The sequence below is a fragment of the Gekko japonicus genome, unplaced genomic scaffold (genome assembly GCF_001447785.1).
Source record: "Gekko japonicus isolate JY-2015 unplaced genomic scaffold, Gekko_japonicus_V1.1 scaffold1503, whole genome shotgun sequence".
Taxonomy (NCBI): domain Eukaryota; kingdom Metazoa; phylum Chordata; class Lepidosauria; order Squamata; family Gekkonidae; genus Gekko; species Gekko japonicus.
This window is the reverse complement of record NW_015170931.1, coordinates 353,827-376,544: the sequence shown is the minus strand read 5'-3', so window position 1 is coordinate 376,544 and position 22,718 is coordinate 353,827. Positions and strand designations below refer to the sequence as shown.

Here is a 22,718-nt window from a genome sequence, read left to right as displayed (position 1 = left end):
TCCCTACTACTGAAGGACCTGATTTGCACTAGCTCGGTTCCTAGTTCTTCCCTATCACTTTCTTGGACTTTCTGCCTAGCTGTGGTTATGGTTAGTTTGGGTCCAGCTACACTTTAGTTACTTCATTTTATAACCCATCTTTCTCCCCAGGGGGGACCCAAAGCAGCTTACATCCTTCTCCATTTTGTCTTCACAGCACACCTGCAAGGTATGGTAGGCTGAGAGGGTGTGATGGGCCCAAGGTCACCCAACAAGCTTCTATGGCAGAGGTGAGATTCGAACCTGGGTCTCCCAGACCCTAGTTTGACACTATACTACATTGGCTGTTATCACCTTGACCAGACAGTTTTCAGAGTTCCCAGCACTGGCATATCATTGACTGCGTTCTTGCCTCTTCCCGCTGGCTCTCATTCAAGAGCTTCCCTGTCATGATCTGGGCTGTGGAACTAGAAGCCTAGCAGGCCCAGGGAGCCTGAGTAGCAGTGGGAGGAGGCCAGGCCTACAACTCCCAGAAGTCCCTGAGAGGGTTTGGTGCCAATTTTAGCCAATCACAGAGAAAGGGGATTTATAATAAAGGACCTGGTACAGAAGAAGAGCTGTTCTTCTTCCAAGGGAGCAGGGCCAAAGGAAAGGCTGCTGCACGGAAGAGACCCTCATCAAGGCACACTTGAGACAGTGAACTAGGGACTGTGAGTCTATACGCATTAGGGCATTTGGTTTCTTTTGCTTCACCCACTTATTGTTATTGTTTTTGCACCTTGTTTTTCCCATATTGGGCTGACCTCCTATAAAAATAAACCTTTTATTTGTTGTTTACATTGCCTGGTCCTGACACATATTATTTGGCCAAATAAGGGAGGTCTGAAGGTCTTGGGAGGGTGCTCTGGGCCTTCTCAAGGGATCCTAGATCCAGAGTGGTGGCAGCGTCAGGTGACACCCCACCTGAGCCGTGACATCCCCTAAAGCATCTAATGTGGATCTTACTTATCTACATAGGGGTCTACTAGTCCTGCATAGATTTCTATGTGACTTGTGACCAACAATACTGACTTAGTATAATGGCCTGTATCCAACTATTTTGTGCATGTAACCCAGAGTTTTCCAGCGTTCCTTTCTGTTCCTGCAGTTCCATCCAGCCCCTGGAGAGACAATTCCCAGGACAGGCCCGTAGCTACGGTGGGGCTTTTGGGGGCTCCACCCCCTTTCTTAAAGGAACAGCCCCACAAGAATTTCTCCTGTAAATCCTTTTTTCAATAATTTAAAAACATTTTTTTTAAAAAAGATGTGCGCTCCTTTAAGCAGAGTGGGATGCTGTAGTTGACTAAATCCCACACTGAGCAAGGGAGTTGGAATAGGTGACCTCTAGGATACCTTCTAACTCTTTGTCAAGAAACTGGTCTCCTTTAAGAGAGTTTTTCTGCCTAAGTGTTAGCTTTCTTGACTATAGAAGTCATCGCCCCCACCTGCCGGTTTGTGATCAGAATTGTTGCTTGGGCTGGCAGGAGTGATTAACTTGCAGCAGCTGAGAACTGTCATTTAAAGTGTTTGACAGACTGCAATTTAGAGATCTATCCTGGTAACAGCTTTCCATTGGCTAAATGGTTAAGAATACCTATGTAGAATAGAATTCTGGCTTTTCTTTCTGCACCGAGAGCTTCAGCCCCACCAGACAAAAATTAGCCCCACAAGCCACAAAATCCTGGCTATGGGCCTGTCCCAGGGTTATGGGATCTGGGCAGGGAGATAGCCATGTGTGTTGTGGGGGGAGTCGAGTGAGGAAGGGAAAAGGGGTGAAGGCTGATTCAGCTGGAAGGGGTGGATTTCATCTCCTTGTCCTTCCCCATCCCAGTCCAACACCTCACATGGTTCTTCCTCAGCCCTGATCCCACAAATATGGGGATGATCTTTCCTGGGTTTGGAAGGGGCTGCAGGAATGGAAAGGAAAGCTGGAAAACTCTATGAACTTTCTCTGCACAGATGGTCACATAAAGCCCAGGGAGTTTTAGTAGACAACACACTGGTGACTCTGTTAAAACTCCTGTAACTCTGGACCCTGCTCACCAGTTGCAGAAAAGGAAAGTTGTCAAAGGGTGAGTTAACTGCGAAAACGATACCTACTTGTTGACGTGTTGCATTATGTTTCCTGGCCAGGCCAACTGGACTTTTAACTGTCCTCGGTGCTCGATAAAGAAGTCAACCAATGTTCTCGTGACGGTCGCCGAAGTATGGAAGAAAAAGGCCGGGATCCAGAGGATGGCTCCATCAAGCTTCTTCAAGCTGAGAAAAAAGTTGTTGCGGTCTTGAATGGTCAGCAGGTTGTTGTAGTACTTCTCCAAAATGCTGGGGTTGAAGGTGGTGAGGTTGGTCTTCCTGCCGACATCCTTCTGGAACGCCTCGGTCGGAGCGAAATTGCAACGGAAAACAAAATCGGATCTATCTATCTCCTCCCCGCACTGACTGCCCACCAGGATCCCGCTGTTTCCGACAACGGCACAAATGTTGTAGTGCTTGTTCTGAATGGGCGAGACGTCGGGGAGCAGCGCTCGGAAGTTATTGCTAATGGAGAAGACGTATTTATGGCTGGAGTAATCGTAGTGCATCAGCTGTCCGATCCGAACCATGCTCTTGGTCAGAGAAATGTTCTTGACGACGTCGACGTTCTGCAGAATCTCTCGCCTGAAAGCAAAGTCCAAAAACATTTCCATAAGAAGGTTGCACTTCCCCATGTTGCACAGTTGGGCTGGTTTGGAGAAGCATCTGAAGCAGTTATGAACTTTGGGGAAAGAGAGTGCAAGTCTGAGTCGACCCTGGAAGAAAACGTCTCTTTTGTTTCTCAGAATTTATCTTAGTTTGTCTTAGCTAACAATTAGAATCTATCTTATGTAACAGCTTTCACCAAACAAAGCATGTAACGGGTGACACAGACTGATTCCCCACAAGCTGCTGTGCTGCCCTCGCTCTTCTGTTTCCCCCACTTGCATTGGTCAATTTCACACTATTCGCTGCGCGGCCGCATTCTGACCCGCAGCTCCCCCCCAATTTTCCCTGCGTCTTCTCGACCCTTGTTTTTTGAGATCAAGAAGGCATAGGGGAAATCGGGGGGAGCTGTGGGTCAAAATGCAGCTGTGCAGCAAATAGTGTGAAATTGACATTCTAACTCACTACACCATACAGGCTCTGATAGCTCACGCAGGGCTCTTTTTCTGGCAGGAACTCCTTTGCAGATTAGGCGACACACCCCTAATGTAGCCAATCCTCCAAGAGCTTACAGTAGCCCCTATAAGAAGAGCTCTATCTATCTATCTATCTATCTATCTATCTATCTATCTATCCATCCATCCATCCATCCATCCATCCATCCATCCATCCATCCATCCATCCATCCATCCATCCATCCATCCATCCATCCATCCATCCATCCATCCATCCATCCATCCATCCATCCATCCATCCATCCATCCATCCATCCATCCATCCATCCATCCATCCATCCATCCATCCATCCATCCATCCATCCATCCATCCATCCATCCATCCATCCATCCATCCATCCATCCAGTTTGGTGTAAAGAGAGCCAGTTTGGTGTAGTGGTTAAGTGCGCGGACTCTAATCTGGGAGAACCAGGTTTGATTCCCCACTCCTCCACTTGCTGCAGCTGGATGAACTTGGCCAAGCCATAGTCCTGTCAGAGCTGTTCTTGAAAAAGAGCACTTTCTGTCAGAGCTCTCTCAACCCCACCTTCCTCACGGGGTGTCTGTTGTGGGGAGGGGAAGGGAAAAGAGTTTGTAAGGTGCTCTGAGACTCCTCTGGGTAGTGAAGGGCGGGGTATAAATCCAATTTCCTCCTCCTCCTCCTCCTCCTCCTCTTCTTCTTCTTAATCATCATCATCCATCATCATCTATCTATCGATCTCTGTCTAGTACATTGTTATCCTGTCCTTCTTCCAGTGTGGTCCAGTATGTGGTTCTTCCTTCCCCATTTTATCCTCACACCAACCCTGTGAGGTAGGTTACACTGAGAGAGTGCGGCCGGCCCAAGCTCACCAGCGATCTGCACAGCCGCATGGGGATTTAGTATGGCACATGGGATTGTTTTAATAGTATTACCTTGTGAACTAGTCTGGATGCCAAGTAGTCTGTTCATTAAAAAAAATACGTATTAGGAACTAGTTCACCTGTCCTGATATTTTCTATGTTATTATTTTATTTAGATGTTTATACCCGGCTTTTCACCCCGATGGGGACTCCAAACAGCTTGCGACAGTGATCTCCCCCCTCCATTTTATCCTCAGGACAGCCATATTCTAAGGTAGGCTAGGTTGAAGGGAATGAAGAAGGAGATTGGATTTATACCCCTCCCTTCACTACCCAAAGGAGGCTCAAAGGGGCTTACAATCTCCTTTCCCTCCCCCTCCCCACATCAGACACCCTGTGAGGTAGGTGGGCCTGAGAGAGCTCTTGACAGAAACTGCTCTTTTTCAAGAACAGCTGTGCCAGAGTTATGGCTTGCCCAAGGTCATCCAGCCAGGTGCAAGTGGAGGAGTGGGGACTCAAACCCGGTTCTCCCAGATTAGAATCCTCGCTCCTAACCACTACACCAAACTGGCCAAAGGTCACCCAGTGAGCTTCCATGGCAGAGCGTGGATTTGAACCTGGGTCTCCCAGTTCCTAGTTCAATATCCTAACCACTACACCATGCTGGCTCTATATTTTCTATATTATTGAGATATTTCCCTATAACTTATAAAAGAGAATACTTATTGTTGAAGCCTGTGGCTATAAATAGAGTCTGCATACATCAGATAAATGGTCCAGAGGCTCTTTCACTGAGAATATAACTGTCTTAAAATTTTTAGACCATTTCATTTTTAACAAATATTATGGTAGTCACCCCAAATAAAGACACTGGTGTCAACTAATAAGACAAATCAGTGGGTTCTAGATCAACTCAAGCCTGAACTCTCCCTAGGAGCTAAAATGACTAAACTGAGGCCATTGTACTTTGGTCACAATAAGAGAAGAGGAGAGTCACTGGAAAGGACAATCATGCTAGGAAAAAATGAAGGCAGCAGGAAAAGAGGAAGACCCAACATGAGATGGATGGACTCAGTCAAGGGGGACAGCCCTCAGTTCGCAAGGCTATTAATGATGCTTGAAAAAAGCAAAGAACATTCTGCAGGATTTGTCACACCCTGAACACTCCCTGTTTGAACTGCTGCCTTCGGGTAGAAGATAGAGGACAATTAAAACAAGGACAAACAGATTAAAAATAGTTTTTATTCGAGAGCTATTATTGCTTTAAATGCTGTATGAAATTGGAATTTGGGTGACATTGGTGGTTTAAGTTGCTATGTGAACCCTAAGGGAGTTATGGGATGGTTGTGAATGGTTGTGTGAGTGTATGAGTATGGTTGTAGATCACCGAATGATTGCACCTTTAATTTCGTTGTACTATGTACAATGACAATAAAGTATATTATTATTATTATTATGAGAGGACATTTTGGAGGCTATTAATTCATAGAGTCGTCATACATCGCAAGTGACTTGACGGCACATACACACACAATCAACCAGTGGTATGCATTTGCTGAATTTGTGATCACTTACTTATCTACATAAAAGTGATCACGTGGAGAACAATAGGTCTAAAAAAAGCATACATTCCGTGTTTTTACATGACCTACACATGAACACACACAGTGGCTTGAATCAGTATGTCAAGGTCAGTATTGTCTCCTTTGGCTCTCCAACCGGATCCTTTTAATTGGAGGTGGGATGCGGAAAGTATCATCGTAGAAGAGGAATTCCCACATCTCAGTTCTGAGGTTGGAATTCTTCTTCCAAGATGGTGCTTGCCATTGGCCATTTTTATATGTACCTGAATTAACAATAATTAGCAACATTTAAGATCTGCCTTCCAATTAACCACAGCCTCATTTTTAGCTGATCCCCCCCCCCCATCGATTAATCTAGCCGATTAATTGAACTAAATGCTGCAGCTCTAGTAATAAATTTCCATGCTCTCCAATACACAGAAAATGAGTGATGGAGCAGAGTAATAAAGAAACCAGCGTAATCAAGGCTTGGCCATTGATGCTTATTTGTCAATCTCCATTAGAATTTGAAGTAGAATGCATTGACTTTGGGGATTGCGAGCGTAATACGATTTACAGGAACATTTTTAAAGCCAATTAAACTCTGGAGGTATGATATATTTTACGTTCCAAGGGTCCAGGAAAGAGCTTTGCAAAGAAATACTGCTGCTTCCTCGGGCAACCCACGCAAGACTAAGGAGGCGATCTTAAATGACATTAATGATAATGCGTTTGAAGTTTGGATGTCAGTGCTTCCAGAATCCTCATTTGGCATCTCCGAGTGACATTCATCTGTCTCCCCTTTGCAGACACATAACTCCTTAATACCCTATTTGGGGAAGCACATGGCCAATTACGAATATTAAGAACACTTTGGAGTTTCCCCTGGTGTGGAGGAGGCCAGTTAAAAAAACATTACAGTTTCCATTTGCTCATCATCAAGTGACAAGAAAACAACTTGGGATTATTTCATTACTAATTTGCTTTGCTTGTGTGCTGTTCTTCCAGGGAACAGCTCAAGCTGGGGATATGTGTTACTCATAACAATGAATGCCAATGGATCTGAAGGCCGTTGCATACCAGTAAGTGCTAGGGAAAGGCTCCGCATTATGCGATTGTTAAAGAAACACTTGAGTTGGACTTCACCTCTGACCAGGTCACAGAAATAAGGTTTGTACAGGTTCACCTAAACCAAAACCGCTTCCCCCCCTACAAACTGTGACGATTCATTCAGAAGCTAAGTTTTGACAATGTTACCCTTTCAGAGTCACAAAATAAAGATCTGAAAAACTGAATGAGAATTTCAACATGCAAATGTGAAATATGATTCGAAATTTCGCTCTTCCCCTTTTTCCTTCCTGTTTCTTTCAGTCCCGGGCGACTTGCCCAACTCTCTGAATGCATAGTCGAAAACCAACCTGGCACCAGCCATTCAATCAATCAATCAATCAATCAATCAATCAACCAATATATACTGTTTCTCCCAAAAAAGGGGTTGAATCCCTCCCACTACAAGTATGGTGGTGAAGAGCCTGGGGCATGAGCTACATTCTACATCTTTCAGTTCAGGCATTGACACCACAATCCTAAAGAGAGTTACACCCTTCTAAACCCATTGATTTCAATGGACTTCAAAGGGGGGTACCTTTTCTTAGGACTGCATTGTAAGTACTGGAGTCTCTAGAAAGTCTTAGAAAGGTACCAAAGAAACTGGTCAACCCCATCAATGTCTAATGACTAGTTAATGTGGCCAAATTAAAACTCAGTTCAATCATCTCTGTTGTTTGATGAAACAAGATTTCCTATTGTGCTCTGTTCTTCTGCCTGCCTCAGCAATGTACCAAAATAGAAAAACATCTTGTAAAACATCTTTTGCCAGTCCAGTGTTAAAAGTCAATGCAAACCACAATATAGCTTCTTCTCTGAGCAAGGCCAAACAATTTGCAATCGGATCAAGAGCCAAAATCTTAAGAGTACAGCTTCGTCCTTGCTCAACTCTAGATAGCCACGAAGCAGTCTCTTGGATTTGAAGCAAACAACACATTAGGGTGAACACAATATGTAATTTCTGATTATTGTATGATCGCCTATTGAGCCTTGGTGGACTTTATATTCTGATTTATAGTTAAGAGAATTGGATTAGCCCACAAGATTGTGTACTTATTTGCCCATCATATCCTGGGAGTGAATTCTTCCCTCCTGTCTTAACTGTGGTTAAGGAATACACACAAACACACACACACACACACATCTTAACTGCTATTAACTTGCCTAGTTTCTTGCTAATAATAATAATAATGTGTCATCAAGTCACAATTGACTCATGGCGGCCCCAGGACGATGGGGTTTTCAAGGCAAGAGATGAACAGTCTTCCTTGGTGGTCTCCCAACCAATTACTAACCATGGTTGACCCTGCTTTGCTTACAAGTTCCATAAGGCTAGGCTATTAGGCTGCAGTTATTAAGATAAACCCAGTTAAAATTAACCACTGTTTGTTAACGGTCAATATGGTAACATATTCTTTAATCACTGCTGATCTGTGAGGAGAAGAATTTTCTCCAGGGAAGAGACAAGCTATGGGTTGGCAACTAATGCTCCCTCTGAGGTGTGGAGTCTTGTGAGCAAAAATTCTACTTTGTGAGCTACTGGCATTAAAGTTGTGAGCGAGTGATTTGGGTGCTGCGTAAGTTAGTTTGCTCTGGAGCCATCCTTCCTGAGCTAAGGCAAAAAATGTGTGAGCCGGAGGCTAGAATACGGTGAGAAGAAGAAGAAGAAGAGATTGGATTTATACCCCACCCTTCACTACCCAAAGGGGTCTCAGAGCGGCTTACAAACTCCTTTCCCTTCCCCTCCCCACAACAGACACCCTGTGAGGTAGGTGGGGCTGAGAGAGCTCTTGACAGAAACTGCTCTTTTTTCAAGAACAGCTCTTATCAGAGCTACGGCTTGCCCAAGGTCATCCAGCCAGGTGCAAGTGGAGGAGTGGGGAATCTCGGTTCTCCCAGATTAGAGCCCGCACACTTAACCACTATACCAAACTGGCTCACACTAACTCAGCTTAGAGGGAACACTGGTTGGAATCACATGATCCTGGGGCTGGGTTCCAATTTCTTAACTGTGGTTAAAGACGACATTATGTCCTCACTTGTCCACACCATCAATCTGATGTGACTATTGCTCCATGAAATGGTTACATTGATCCCGGTATTGTCTTGGATGGAATGAGCACAACTGGACAATTTGGAATAATATGATGAACCCCTTCTCTCCAATCATATATATTCCGGATAAAGCAATAAAAACAGAAGGTTAAAAGCAAGCTTGCCCAGTTTCTTGTTTCTCACATAAGACCTAAACCTGTGTGCTCTTGGCAGGTAGAGAGTGGATGCTTTAGAGACTGGCTGCTTCTGAATTCTGAAGGCAGAGAAAGAAGAAGAAGAAGAAGAGGAGGAGGAAGAGGAGTAGTAGTTTGGATTTATACCCCCGCCCTTCACTTGGAGTCTCAGAGCGGCTTACAAACTCCTTTCCTTTCCCCTCCCCACAACAGACACCTTGTGAGGTGGGTGGGGCTGAGAGAGCGCTTTCCAGAACTGTCCTTGAGAGAACAGCCTCTGAAAGATCTACGGCTTGCCCAAGGTCACACCAGCAGCTGCAAGTGGAGGAGTGGGGAATCAAACCCGGTTCTCCGAGATTAAGGTCTGCACACTTAACCACTGCACCAAACTGGCGGTGGTGGAAAGGGCTGTCAAGTTACAGCCAAATTATGTTGAGCCTGCAGCGTTTTCAAGGCAAGAGATGTTCACTGGAGGTTTGCCATTGCCTGCCTCTGGTTAGCGACCCTAGATTTCCTTTGTGGTCTCCCATCCAAATATCAACAGGAGCTGACCCTGCCGGAGGGGATCGAAACCACATACACCGCTAAGGATGAGCCGAGGGCTGCCTCCATCTGTTGCGCATCTCCATGTAGCTCTCTCCTTAGAGACCTTTTCCTCCTCCAATCCTCCTCCCAACGCCCAGGGAAACACGGAGAGAAGAAGGGGACTGAAGAAGGTTGGCTCTTTTTCACTGTATGCGCGACTCCGATCTTTTCCAGCCTTCAGTGGTCTGAGCCAACAGAACTGTCAAGTGATGGGAGTGCTCTGATGCAGTGAGTGTAACTTGTAGCCTGGCTTGGAGACACCCCTGGAATGTGGGAGACTGGGATTTAGGGAGTGGAGCGTGCGAGGAGGCTTACAGGGGCTGGAAGGAATGGACTCCACTTGGAACAAAGCAAATCTTTTGTATGCCCCTGGAAGAGCATTATGCTCAGGAAATAAGAACGTCCTGGCGGTCCCCGGCCCGAGAGAAGTCCGGTTGTCCTCGACCTAGTGGAACACTCTGCCAGAAGGCATCCGTGCCCTGCAGGAGCTGTTACCATTCCGCAGGGCATGTAAGGCAGAGATGTTCCACCGGGCCTTCGGTTGAGGACAGCAACGGGGGTAGCCTTTGGCACTCTCACACAAGTCCCCATCCTTTGTAACCCCTCCCCCCAGGGAGGCCGGGGTGCTGGAGTTTTTTCCGCCATCTTATATATGCTATATTTTTGCTATTTTGACAATGTTGTTTATGTATTGGTATTTATTGGCCTGTTTTAATTTATTTTAACCTGAGATTGTATATTATTATGCTGTAAAACACCCTGAGCCCTACTTGTAGGAAAGGGCGCCCTAGTAAATCCAATGTAATAAATAAATAAAACAATGCTCTGTAATAATGACATACCCGGGTTGGATCCAGCCAATTTTGTTTTTCTGCTCAGCCTTCTCCAATTCTCCTCCTTGGTACAGTCTAGGGCTGCCAAGTGGGGGCAGGGAAACCCTCGCTTTGGAGGCCCGATTTCCGCCACGGCAGAATCGGGCCCCGGGGAGAACTCCGTCCCCCAAAGCTGCGTCACTGGAGGTGACGCAACCACGTCGCTCATGTTGGGGGCGTGGCCCAGATCGTCGGGGGTAAAACCATATGGTTTCCCCCGACGATCTGGGCCACGCCCCCAACGTGAGCGACGTCGCACGTCACTTTCGTTGATGTGCTGGCGGCGCGCGTGTATCCGGAGCTGGCTCCCGGACCCCTCGGAGCCTCCCCCGCCGGTGAGTTTGCGAGACTTGGCAACCCTAGTCCAGTCACCAACCTACATCACTTTGGCCATGTGGGTGCCATGATCCCCAGCATAGCCACTCTGGGCCCCCTCCTCCTTTTTTTCACCAGCGGAAAAAACGGTGGATCCAGGCCACTGTCACAAAACAGCAAGCACTCTGGCTGGGTATATGGCACTGGCCGGTTTAGTGTCCTCCCTTTGTTTTCCTTCCTGAAGGACAATTCAGAACTTCTGAATGAGAACCCATCTCTAGCCTGTGGTCAATTATCCATAGTTTAGTTTTATCGTAAGCTTATGTTCTTAAAAAAAACCCCAAGAGCAGAGAATGGGCTTGATCTTATGTCACTCTCCTGCTAAGCCTTCCTTTAACAGAGAAAGACTTCCTCCACCGGAGAATAACATTGGAGAAAGGCTTCCTCTGAAGTGTTTGTTGAACGAAGTCCTTTTCTGTTGAAGGAAGACTCAGCAAAAGGGTGTCGCAGGATCCAACTTACTAGAAAAAGTTCATAGGATACAACCAACCAACATTTGGCCAAACAATTCTCCAGAGAAGAAGAAGAAGAAGTGATTGGATTTATACCCCGCCCTTCACTTGGAGTCTCAGAGCGGCTGACAAACTCCTTTCCCTTCCCCTCCCCACAACAGACACCCTGTGAGGTGGGTGGGACTGAGAGAACTCTGACACAAACTGCTCTTTCAGGTACAGCTGTGCCAGAGCTTGTGACTGACCCAAGGTCACATCAGCAGGTGCAAGTGGAGGCTGAGGAGCAAACGGCTCTTTCAGTGTCTCAGGTACCATTTTGGCTGGCCTGCCTCTCTCACCTTTGTTGCAAGAATGCTGTTCTGTTGAATGTCCATTTGGGAGTTTTGTCCTGCAGCTCTTGGTTCACAGAGTTGGTGTTGGGCACAAAGGAAGGGTCAAGGAACTTCAGTGCAAACTGCGACCTGTGGAAAAAGATCACATATCCATACCGTCAGCAATTCCATTTCAGGCTTTAAAGGCCGAACGATTTATTCGGTCACACGCAAGAAGGATCGAGGACTAACGGCGCCATCCTAAACAGAGTCCCATCCTTCTAAACCCACTGAAGACTGGGAAGGGCATAGCTCTGGTTAGGATTGCACTGAAAAGGAGCAGCCATGTCATCCTATATACAGAAAAGTCTTCTCACACATTTTGGCCAGAATCTAAACACATAGTTTCACTGATTTCAGTTTCAAATGAATTGCAGTGTTGAAGCCAGTTTATCTGTGGAATGAGCTCCCGGAGGAGATCAGGGCCCTGCGGGACCTTTTACAGTTCCGCAGGGCCTGCAAGATGGAGCTCTTCCACCAGGCTTTTGACTAGGAGCTGCCACCATTACTAGTTACCATCACCAGTGATTGTCGCTAGTGACGACTGTAGAGCTTGGTTCCTGGTGAATTATCAACAGCCTGTGTGTGTCGAGTAAGATCAACGCTGGAATCAACACCATTTGGTATGCACTCATGCAGTGGTATTGGAATAACATCGCTAGCACTTAATATGTTAATACTGTATTGTTTTAATGAATTGTTTTAATGGTTTTAATGACTGATTGTTAATCTGTGTTTTATCTGTTGTGAGCCGCCCTGAGCCTGCTTTGGCGGGGTAGGGCGGGATATAAATTAGAATACAAAATTAAAAAATATATATTCTCTCTCTTTTTTTGGTTTTGTGTGCATGTGCGTGTGCGTGCACCTGGAAGTCACTGTGACCTCTGGTGACTGACCCCTACTGGGGGCCTGGAGGATATTCAGAGAGGTGGCTGAATGAAGCCTGCCCCTGTCCTCCCATCCAAGTACTAGCCAGAGTTGACCCTGCTTAGATTCGGAGGTCTGACGAGGCTCGGCTATCCAGGTCAGGGTGTATATTCTCCTTGATATGCTATTTTTCTATGCACAAGTACAAATGGGAGAGGGAGGGAAAGTTCTCTGTTCCCCTCTCTCTACCCCATGCCTAATTTTATACATTTTACAAACCTTTTACAAGCCTTTATCACATCCCCACTCAGTCATCCCCCCCCCCAAACGAAAGTCCCAGCCTCTTCAGCCTCTCATCACAGGAAAGGGGCTCCGACTCCTTACACCATCTTGGTTTCCATCTTCTGCACTGCTTCCAGCTCTGCGATATCCCTTTTTAAAGCTTCAGCAAACACAGTATACAGAATACGCACTGCTCCAATAAGGCTGGACCCTCGATCTATACAGGGGCATTACGTGCGAGGCCGTTTTATTTTCCAGTTCCTTTCCTAATGATCCTCGCCGTGGAGTTTGCCTTTGTCACCGCTGATACACACAGAGCTGACATTTTCAATGAGCCGTCCAGCACGACCCCAAGACCTCTTTCACTCTCAGTCTCAGCCAATGCTCCCGCTAAGCTGTGGAGTCTTGTGAGCAAAAATTCCACTTTGTGAGCTACCGGCATTAAAGTTGTGAGCGAGCGATTTGGCTGCAGCATTATTAGTTTGCTCTGGGGTCCTCCTTCCGGAGCCAAGCCAAAAATCTGTGAGCCAGAGGCTAAAAAACGGCGAGCTAGCTCACAGTAACTCAGCTTAGAGGGAACACTGGTCTCAGCCAGTTCGGACACTATAAGCTTTTTTTGGGGGGAGGGGGGGCTGCCTAGAAGTTTCAAATGAAAGTGTTCCCAATAGGCCATAATTGCAGCCAATCGCAATGCTTCTACCCCCCCTCCAGTCTCCTCTGCCTGGTCTTCTCTTTATCCCCTCCTTCTCGTGCTTCATGCTCTTTTCCACTCTTCCTGTTCCTGTGTCCATGGCTTCCCCCTTCCAGGTTTCCCTTCAGCTCTTTCTTCTGCCCCAGTCCCTCCCTGTGTAGAGCTCTCTGCTGGCCTTTCCTCAGCCTCCTGGTTCTTTTGTCCCCAAGGATGCCAGCCTCCAGGTGGGACCTGGGGATCCCCTGGAATTACAGCTCATCTCCAGACTACAGCGATCAGTTCCCCTGGAGAAAGTGGATGCTTTGGAGGGTGGACTCCGCGGAACTGTACCCCCCCACTGAGGTCCCTGTCCTCCCCAGGCTCCATCCCAAAATCTCCAGGTGTTTCCCAGCCTGGATCTGGCAACCCTACTTGTCCCACTGCATGCTCCCTTCCTTCTGCACGTTCTTCCATAGCTACCCTCCTCCTTACACAGCATTCACATTTTCTCTTATGCCTCCTTTGTTAATGCCAATAAAGGTTTCTGTTCTGTTCTAATCCGGTACCTTTTTGGCCCCGAACAGGCCTAGTTACAGCCTCCATCTTTGAACAGAATGGATTTCAGACCCTAACTCTGGCTGCGGTCACACACACACACTAAATAATCCACTTCCAATCCACTTTCAGTGTGCTTTCCAACTGGATTTTGCCAGTTTGGTGCAGGAGTTAAGTGTGTGGACTCTAACCTGGGAGAACCGGGTTTGATTCCCCACTCCTCCACTTGCACCTGGCTGGATGTCCTTGGCAAGCCATAGTTCTGATAAGAGCTGTTCTTGAAAAAAGAGCAGTTCCTGTCAGAGGTCTCTCAGCCCCACCTACCTCACAGAGTGTCTGTTGTGGGGAGGGGAAGGGGAAGGAGATTGTAAGCCGCTCTGAGACTCTGAGTGAAGGGCAGGGTATAAATCCAATATCATCTTCTTCTTCTTCTAAAATCCAGTTGGAGAGTACACTGAAAGTGGATTGGAAGTGGATTCTTTAGTGTGGGGGATCGCAGCCTCTGTGTCATTTGCCACCAGAAATTGTGACTTTTGCTGAGGCTGCAGTGACACAGCGCTGAGTGTCTGCTGTGCATTCCATGAGGAGCATCGAACTGCCAGTAGCTGTAAAACACTAGGGAAGCACCTCTTAGCACTGGGAGAAAGCTTTTGGTAAGGGGGCCAACTTGCCCAGGCCCCAGACTTGCCTAAAACTTGTCCAAGCTTCTTCAAATGGGCAACCACAGAACACCCCTCTGACCAGAGGACCTTGATTGGTTTTCGACCCTACGTGATATTGTGGCGGCGGGGAGAACCACGGATCGCTGCACTTTTTTCTTATTTTGTGTGACTCCGATTGGGGGTGTCTATGGATTCAGTTGAAGGAGCCCAGAAAACCAGTGTGTTGACCAATGTTCCCTCTAAGCTATGGAGTCCTGGGGACAAAAATTCTACTTTGTGAGCTACTGGCATTAAAGCTGAGAGTGAGCGATTTGGCTGCTGCATAAAATAGTTGGCTCTGGAGCCATTCCTTCCTGAGCTAGGACAAAGATGTGTGCGCCAGAGGCTAAAAAATTGTGAGCTGGCTCACACTAACTCAGCTTAGAGGGAACGCTGGTGTTGACTGGGATATTACCTTTGCCAACTAAGCTAAGATAAGCTTCTGCTGAGATGCCATGGGAAGCAGCTTGCACAGGACTGGGTTTCACGCATAAGGGGGAAAAGACCCCCCCCACACACACACTGTTAGCACATACAGTCATGTTATTTGAGAGTACTTTTCCTTGAACCCTAGCCTGAAGCATCGGAAAGCCCCAGAATGTACTGCCGATGGTTGACCAAGCATGAAGACTGTGATAAACACACACCTGACAAGCACCTGCAACTCTGATGAATAACAAGACCAGTCTCTTGACTGATAAGGTTTATAAAATTACGCATGGGATGGAGAGAGAGAGAAAGAGAGACTTTTGGTGATTTTACTGAGTTTAATGGTTGTCATATTGATGTATATGTTTTTAATTGTAAATCTGCATTACTTGCAGATCTGTATGTTCGGAACCTGCCCTGAGCCTGCCACGTGGGAAGGGCGGGATAGAAATCTAAGAAAATAAATAAAATATGTAAATAATTAAGATTTTATCTCCTCCCTCTCCCAAAATACTAGAACTCAAGAGCGTCCAATGACGCTAATGGGCAGTAGGTTCGGGAAGGACAAAAGCAAGTACTACTTTAGACAGAGAGTGATTAAAGTATGGAATTTGCTGCCAGAGGATGGAGTGATGGCCGCAGGAATAAACAACTTTAAAAGAAAATTAGATAGATTCATGGAGGATTGGTCTGCCAGTGGTTAGTAGCCATGGTGTCTGAGGGGGAACCTCCACATTCAGAGGCACTAAACCTCTGAATCCCAGAGCCAGGAGGTAACATCAGGGGAAGGCCTTGGCCCCTGTGCCAGAGGAACTGGTTGGCCCCTGTGTGAGACAGGATACTGGACTAGATGGACCATTGGTCTGATCCAGCAGGGCTCTTCTTATGTTCTTAAGAAGAGCTAGGACCAACATGTTGTTTTGTGATCCTGGGAAGATGTTATGGGTATGGGGTTTTTGCAGTCCCCTGGGTGTCACAGTAAACAATGAATGAGGGAAAAATTCAGTCATGCCTCTGTCTCTACCTCTTAGGAGTGACGTACCACCAGGGTGCCACCCAGTGTTTCCTCTAAGCTGCGTTGGTGTGAGCTAGCTCACAGTTTTTTAGCCTCTGGTTCACAGATTTTTGTCTTGGCTCAGGAAGGATGGCTCCAGAGCAAACTAATTTATGCGGTGGCCAAATCACTCGCTCACAACTTTAACGCCAGTCGCTCACAAAGTACAATTTTGCTCACAAGACTCCACAGCTTAGAGGGAGCATTGGTGCCACCCCTATCCAATGGAAATGTAGAAAAGTCCAGGAGGAAGGCAGGTTTCGTGACAGCTCTATTTTCTGAGCAGCTTTCCTTTGCAGGCCAGGAGTAGCCTTTTCAGCTTAAGGTCCTCATGCATTGAGGCCTCCGAAGGCCTCGCCTTGCCCTCCCCTCCTCCTAATTCTCAGGACCTTGAGGGTCGATAGGATCACAAGCCTGTGAGAGCCCTGCCACTTCAGCCTTCCTGGATCCTTGGATAGGTAGCTAGGAAACTGCATCAATTTGCTTGCTGAGAAACTGAGCAAAAACTAGAAGGACAGAAGGATGGGTAGGGTGTCAATTAATAGTTGGGATATTTATATTGGCTAATATGCATCAAGTTTGCTCTCATGTTTGCAACATTTTGTTTCAAATACATTTACAAGGTTTGTGGTTCATCTCTCCACCATCTAGTGTGTCCTCTAGGTTTAGAGGTACACCTTTACTCCTGCTTCAGCACTGCCTCTCCATCTGTTTAGATTCTTTCCTGTAACCATCTGCATCTTACTCATGGTTTGCATCCATGCCCTTTTCATGTAACCCTGTATCATGCATCTGATTCGGTTTGCAGTTTGCTTTTGTAGTATATTATTCAAGCATGTCTTTCAATAAACAGATTAATTCATATCAGTAAGACTCTGGAGTCTCCGTCTTTCAAATGACAGCTGTGTACCAACCGGGATGAGAACCCGAAGATTAACAGGGGCCTCTTCCTTCTTGTACACCTTCTTCTCCACTGACTTCCTCCTCTGCTGCCTTCCTTGAGCAATCCTGGATCTATTCTCTCTCTTGCTAAGTTCCTTTCTTTGGCTCTGTTGCTGACATCATCTCTGCCAGCTACTCTCAGCCAATCGGTACCAGAATCTTTACGGAATTGCTTTGTGATTGGTTTTTCATCCACGGGCTAGGCCCTTCCGTTGGCTCATGGAGCCCCTCCTGTGAAATCCTACACCCCCCCAGAGCTACGACTGTTTTTTTGCTGCCTTTTGGAAGGATCTGCTGTGTAGAGAGCAAGGGTGCCATACTTCTTGCCTCTCTTTGCATACTTGTGGAGAAGAGCAACAGGATAGTGATGTGAGGTCACTCAGTGGTGGAGAGGCTTTCTGAATGGTTCTGACTCTTGGCTTGTTTCCAGCCCTGGTACACCTCCTGGCGCTTGATTTATGTCTCCTGACCCCAGCTCTTTTGATCTGCTGCCTGTGGTCTTGGCTAGGTCTGTAGCTACGGTGGTGCATTTTGGGGCTTTGCCCCCTCAAACGTGAGGTACGCCCTACAACAGCTGCTGCCCCTCTCCCCCCTCTTCACCCTCCCTCCCCTCCTGTGACATTAAAAGGGCCCTCCAGCTGATCAGAAGGAGCACGTGGCCCGCCGATCAGCTGGAGGGCCCTTTAAACTTTGCAGCTGCCCCTCTTCCTCCCCTCCCTTTAAATAGTGTTTTTCTAGCGGGGAGGGGGCTGACTGCACTTAATCTCCAAGCAGCAAAATTGCCACTTGGGAGTTCAGGGAAGGCATGCGGCTGCCCTCCCCCCTCCCCCCTCCTTGCTGCCCCACAAAATTTCCCCATGCCCCACTAACCTAAAATTTCTGGCTATGGGGCTAGTCTTGGCTTTGACACTGGTGAAATCATAATTCTGGCTCCCCCTTTTCCTGGCATGCGACTCTGACTTCCTGTCACATGCTTGCAGCTCAGTGGGTTCCAAGTCTAGAAAGGTTAAAAATCACTGATTTATTGTTCCATAAGCTTTACCCAGAAAAATCTAGGCTCAGTAAACCAAGTGGTTTCAAAAGATGCCTCAGGATTCTGATTTAAATTAAACTCATTTCTAACTAAATGCAGAGAATAATTGTGGAAAGAGCTTCCTCAAGCAAGCTAAGCTATCATATAAGGCTGACATTAGGAACCACAATGTTCAAAAACCAGTGGGGGGAGATTTTAACCTTCCAGGACATTCAGTTGCTGACCTAAAAGTAGCAGTTCTCTTACAAAAAAAATTCAAAGGGAGATTAGAGAGACTGCTGAATTGCAACTGATCATGAAGCTCAAGACAATGCATCCACCTGGATTGAATTGAGACCTGGTTTACTGTCTCATTACCAATGCTGATTTCTCCACGCCTATTACCCCTCTGCATACCTCACCTTAATCCAATCATGCCTGCTGTTGTTATTCACCTGCTATTGTTATTTGCCTGCTAATGTCATTCGTCATCTGAAATCACTCCACTTTTTAATAAATAGGACAGATGGACTCCCATTCAAGCTGTATGTATCTGAAGAAGTGAGCAGTGACTCACAAAAGCTCCTCCCCTGCCACATATTTTGTTAGTGTTTAAGGTGCTACTGGACTCTTGCTCTTTTCTCCTGCTACAAACAAACATGGCTACCCATCTTGATCTTAGCTATCATAGGGATAAGAAGAATAAGGACTGAGAAACTATTACATTTTTTCAAGTTCTATATTGCCTTTCCTTCTTAATGGAAACTCCAAGTGACTTACAGTATCAAAAACTACAAGTAGAAATAAATCACAATATGTAAATACTAGGAAAAAGGCCCGTTGTGGAAATAAATACAACGGCCTCTAGAAAGAGGCTCTGGGCGGGTGCCCCGGCCTTGGACACTCAGTGTCAATTTGCTGTGGCGACCTCAGCAGGGTATAATGACATTGAGTCCACCATTTTTTCCAGAGGAACTGATCTCTGCTACCTAAAGAACAGTTGTAATTTTGAGTGATCTCCAGTCCTCACCTGGAGATTGGCAACGATGGTTCCCCAGAAGGGAATAGTTGGTTTGGAGGGTGGAGTCTATGGCTTTGTACCTGTCCGAGGTCCCACACCTCCTGAATCCTCACCCTCTCCAGGCTCCATCCCTCACATCTCCAGAAATTTCCCACCTGGAGTTGGCAACCCTATCTCCTTCCCAGCCAATCATCAACCTACCTTTATTTCCCCCTCACTCTTCAGCTTTCCACCCCCCCACACACCTGCAGCCTCTCCCATGCTCTGAAGCCCTGACTGCTACGTCACATTGGCTGTCATACGGGGGCCACCTCAGCAGCATATAAGGATACAGAGCCCACCATTTTCTCCAGGGGAACTGATCTCTGCCATCTGGAAAGCAGTTGTAATTCTGAGTGATCTCCAGCCCTCACCTGGAGATTGGACACATTTTACCTCAGAAGAGCAAAACTGTTTAGAATGTTAGAGGCAAAAGCCAATCAAGTCGCATATGCAAACAACCTCTGTGTTCTGAGGCAAAGGCCAATGAGGCTGCATATGCAAATACCTCTGTGTTCCCACTGGCTATGGGGGAGAGGAATGTTGGAGGCAGGACTCAGGACTCAGGCAAAGCAGCCAGTGGATAGGGAGACCCTCTGAATGACAGATCAGAGAGCGAACTGATTTTGGAGCATGTGGAATGTTCTAGAGAAGTGCCACCACCATTCAGCTATTATATATAAGGGAGATAACCAGTCCAAGCAAATAATACAGACTCTGTATAACCAGTAACTTGAAAACAAAGCTCAGCTGTAAATTCCAACTTCTTGCAGTTTTTTTAAAATTAAAAAGAAATTGTAACACGATTCCCAAAAGCATAGAGGAACAGGCTGTGCCTAGTTGAATATCAGAACATAAGAAGAGCCATGTTGGATCATCTTATGTTCATCTAGCCAGATCCTGATCTTTCACTTTTTGAAATCAGCTTACAACTTTTTTGGGGAAATCAGTTGAAAAGAACAAATTAGAGCCAAAGTAAAGGTAAAGGTTTCCGTTGCTCAAAAGCTAGTCGAATCCAACTCTAGGGGGTGGTGCTAATCTCCATTTCCAAGCCGAAGAGCCAGCGCTGTCTGAAGATGTTTCCGTGGTCATGTGGCCAGCATGACTAAATGCCGAGGCACATGGAATGCTGCTACCTTCCCACCGAAGTGGTACCAATTTATCTATTTTCAATTTCTTGTTTTTGAACTGCTAGGTTGGCAGGAGCCGGGGCCAGAGACGGGAGCTCACTCCGTCACGCGGCCCTAGGGTCTTGAACTGCCGAGCTACAGACCTTCCAGTCTGCAGCTTCAGCGTCTTAACCTCTGAGCCACCCCTATAGCCAAGGTACCACGAGGTTAATCTGGTATATGCATGTAGATGTTGCTGTTTTTTTAAGTACATGTATCTATTTTTTCCCCTCAGTCTGTTTCACCTGTAGCATGAAGTGGGCTGCTGTGTATGTGTCAGTAACACAGGTTGCTTTGCAATTCTGGGAAGTACGTCCATGAAGGAGAAAGCATGAAACCCATGTGGAAATCACTGCACCAGATGGATCCAGGTAGTCAGTCGTATTGGTCTGAAGCAGCAGAACAAATTTAGAAGGTGCCTGCACGCGAAAGCTCATACCTTGAATAAACCTTTGTTGGTCTTAAAGTTTCCACTGGACTCTGAATTTGTTCTATTGCACCAGATGATTAGACAAGTTTTTATTCTACTTCATACACACATGGATGCATTTATCACGTGCATGATGATCAGCGTGTGTGTTTCGCACAGGATGCATTCCTACATAAGAGAATGCATGAAACCTGTGTGTAGAATCATATGGGATATTAACTTATCACATATATGTATTTTGCTGAACATACCCACATGTGCAATCATCCTGTTGTGTCCACATTTTTACTCACATGGAAGTGATTCCCATGTAGGAAATGTACAACATGTTTCTAGTCTTTATGTTGTTGACACAATGCCTTTCACTTTTTCTTTGTTTAGTCTGAACTGATTCAGGATCAGTCTACCCTTTGCTTGAGCAGGTAGAGGTCCCTTCGAACAAACTTGGGGTGGTTTCTTCTTCATAACAGGTTGCGCAACTCATCACATTCTTGTGAGGAATCTCTGAGCCAGCCATGTACAAATGTTCTAAGCAGGGAGGATTAAGAGGGCCTAGTGTACTTTACAAATAGCAAACGATGCTTCTGAAGAAGCGCCAAGTTACACATGACGGTGGCAGAAATAAGTGTAATGGGTGAAAGCCCTTTCATGCTGTCTCTCCGAACAATAAACAGAACTCAGTTCTAAGCAGAAAATGAACTTAATAACTCACCCTTTGAAATGTTATAACCTGCTTTATATTATTTTAAACATCTTAAAATAGCTCGTCATTCAAAGTCCCTCTGTAGTTCCCCCCCCTTTTTTTTTTAAGAAAGCAAAACTATTTTGGACTAATATACATGGGGAGATGGAGAAAATAATGAAATGTAAATTTAAAAAAGAACCGGAAATATTATTGTTGGGCTTGAAAATGGAAGAAGTTAATTTGTCAAACAGGACATTAATGTGGTATATGATAACAGCAGCAAGAATGTTATATGCCCAAAGTTGGAAACAAGATAGAATTCCAGAGGTTGGAGAATGGATAAAGAAGCTACTTTTTATGGCTGAAATGGACAAACTAACAAGGAAAGTCCCTCTGTAGTTCTTAAACTGATCAAAATGAAGAGGGACTGAAGAACAGAGTGTCTTATCAGCACCATGGACAGCAACCGACCGACTTCGGCCGCCTTAGGGGGATTCAAGCCGTGTTTTCCAGCTACCCCATCGCTCCTTCGGACTCCAGCATCTCCTGAACGTAACTTCTTCCCCCTCAATATCGCGTGCGAGAGTTCTGAGCAAACATGCACGCACATGGGCACATGTGTGTGCGTTTGCACACACGGGGGGAGCAGATTTTGCAGCTGAGCCGATGCACGCCTATACGGTTTGTTCTCGATGCCTAAGGGGCTCCCCTCGCCTTGAGACTTCCAGAACTGATCCTCACGATTTACGGACTCATGCCCGGCTGCGCCTTTCCCCTCCCCCTCTCCCAGTCTTCAGTCTGATCCCTGCACGGAGATCAGGTTTCTCCTGATCTGGTAGGCTGGAGCTGGAAAACCGGCATGCCCAGCGCGAGGCCCAAGGAGAATCAGAAACACTGTCGCACACAAAAGCCGTCTCTCCCAAACCTCACGCAGCAAAACCAGACTGGGAACTGCAAGGGGCGGGTGGGGAGGGGGAGAGGGGAAAGGAACCAGAGACCCTCCACCGCTTTCCCGAAGTAATCGCCTGTCTCTGTTTCCCAGCCACAGGGAAAGACGCGCCTAAGATCTCTCTCTCTCTCTCTCCCGACCAAGGCAACAGGGCGCCTGCGCCATTAGCTCGCCCCATGGAATATACATGACTTGGGCAATCAGCCACCATGATGTTCATCAGCTGCTCCCCTTATATATAGGTGTGTGAGAGAAAGAGAGACAGGGAGGCACACAGGCACATAGACACATTGGGGAGAGGGGGGTCTCTAATCCTACCCCCCCCC

General features: G+C 46.5%; 1 protein-coding gene across 1 annotated transcript in view; it reads right to left on the bottom strand.

The window, feature by feature from the left end:
* Positions 1-22,718, bottom strand: part of ST8SIA3 (ST8 alpha-N-acetyl-neuraminide alpha-2,8-sialyltransferase 3) — a 25,947-nt gene that overhangs the window by 2,745 nt on the left and 484 nt on the right. The window contains exons 2-3 of the mRNA XM_015418837.1: positions 11,555-11,677; positions 2,119-2,676 (exon numbers count right to left, since the gene is read on the bottom strand). Of these exons, the coding sequence (XP_015274323.1) occupies positions 2,119-2,676; positions 11,555-11,677 (681 nt within the window). The remainder of the gene's footprint in view (positions 1-2,118; positions 2,677-11,554; positions 11,678-22,718) is intronic.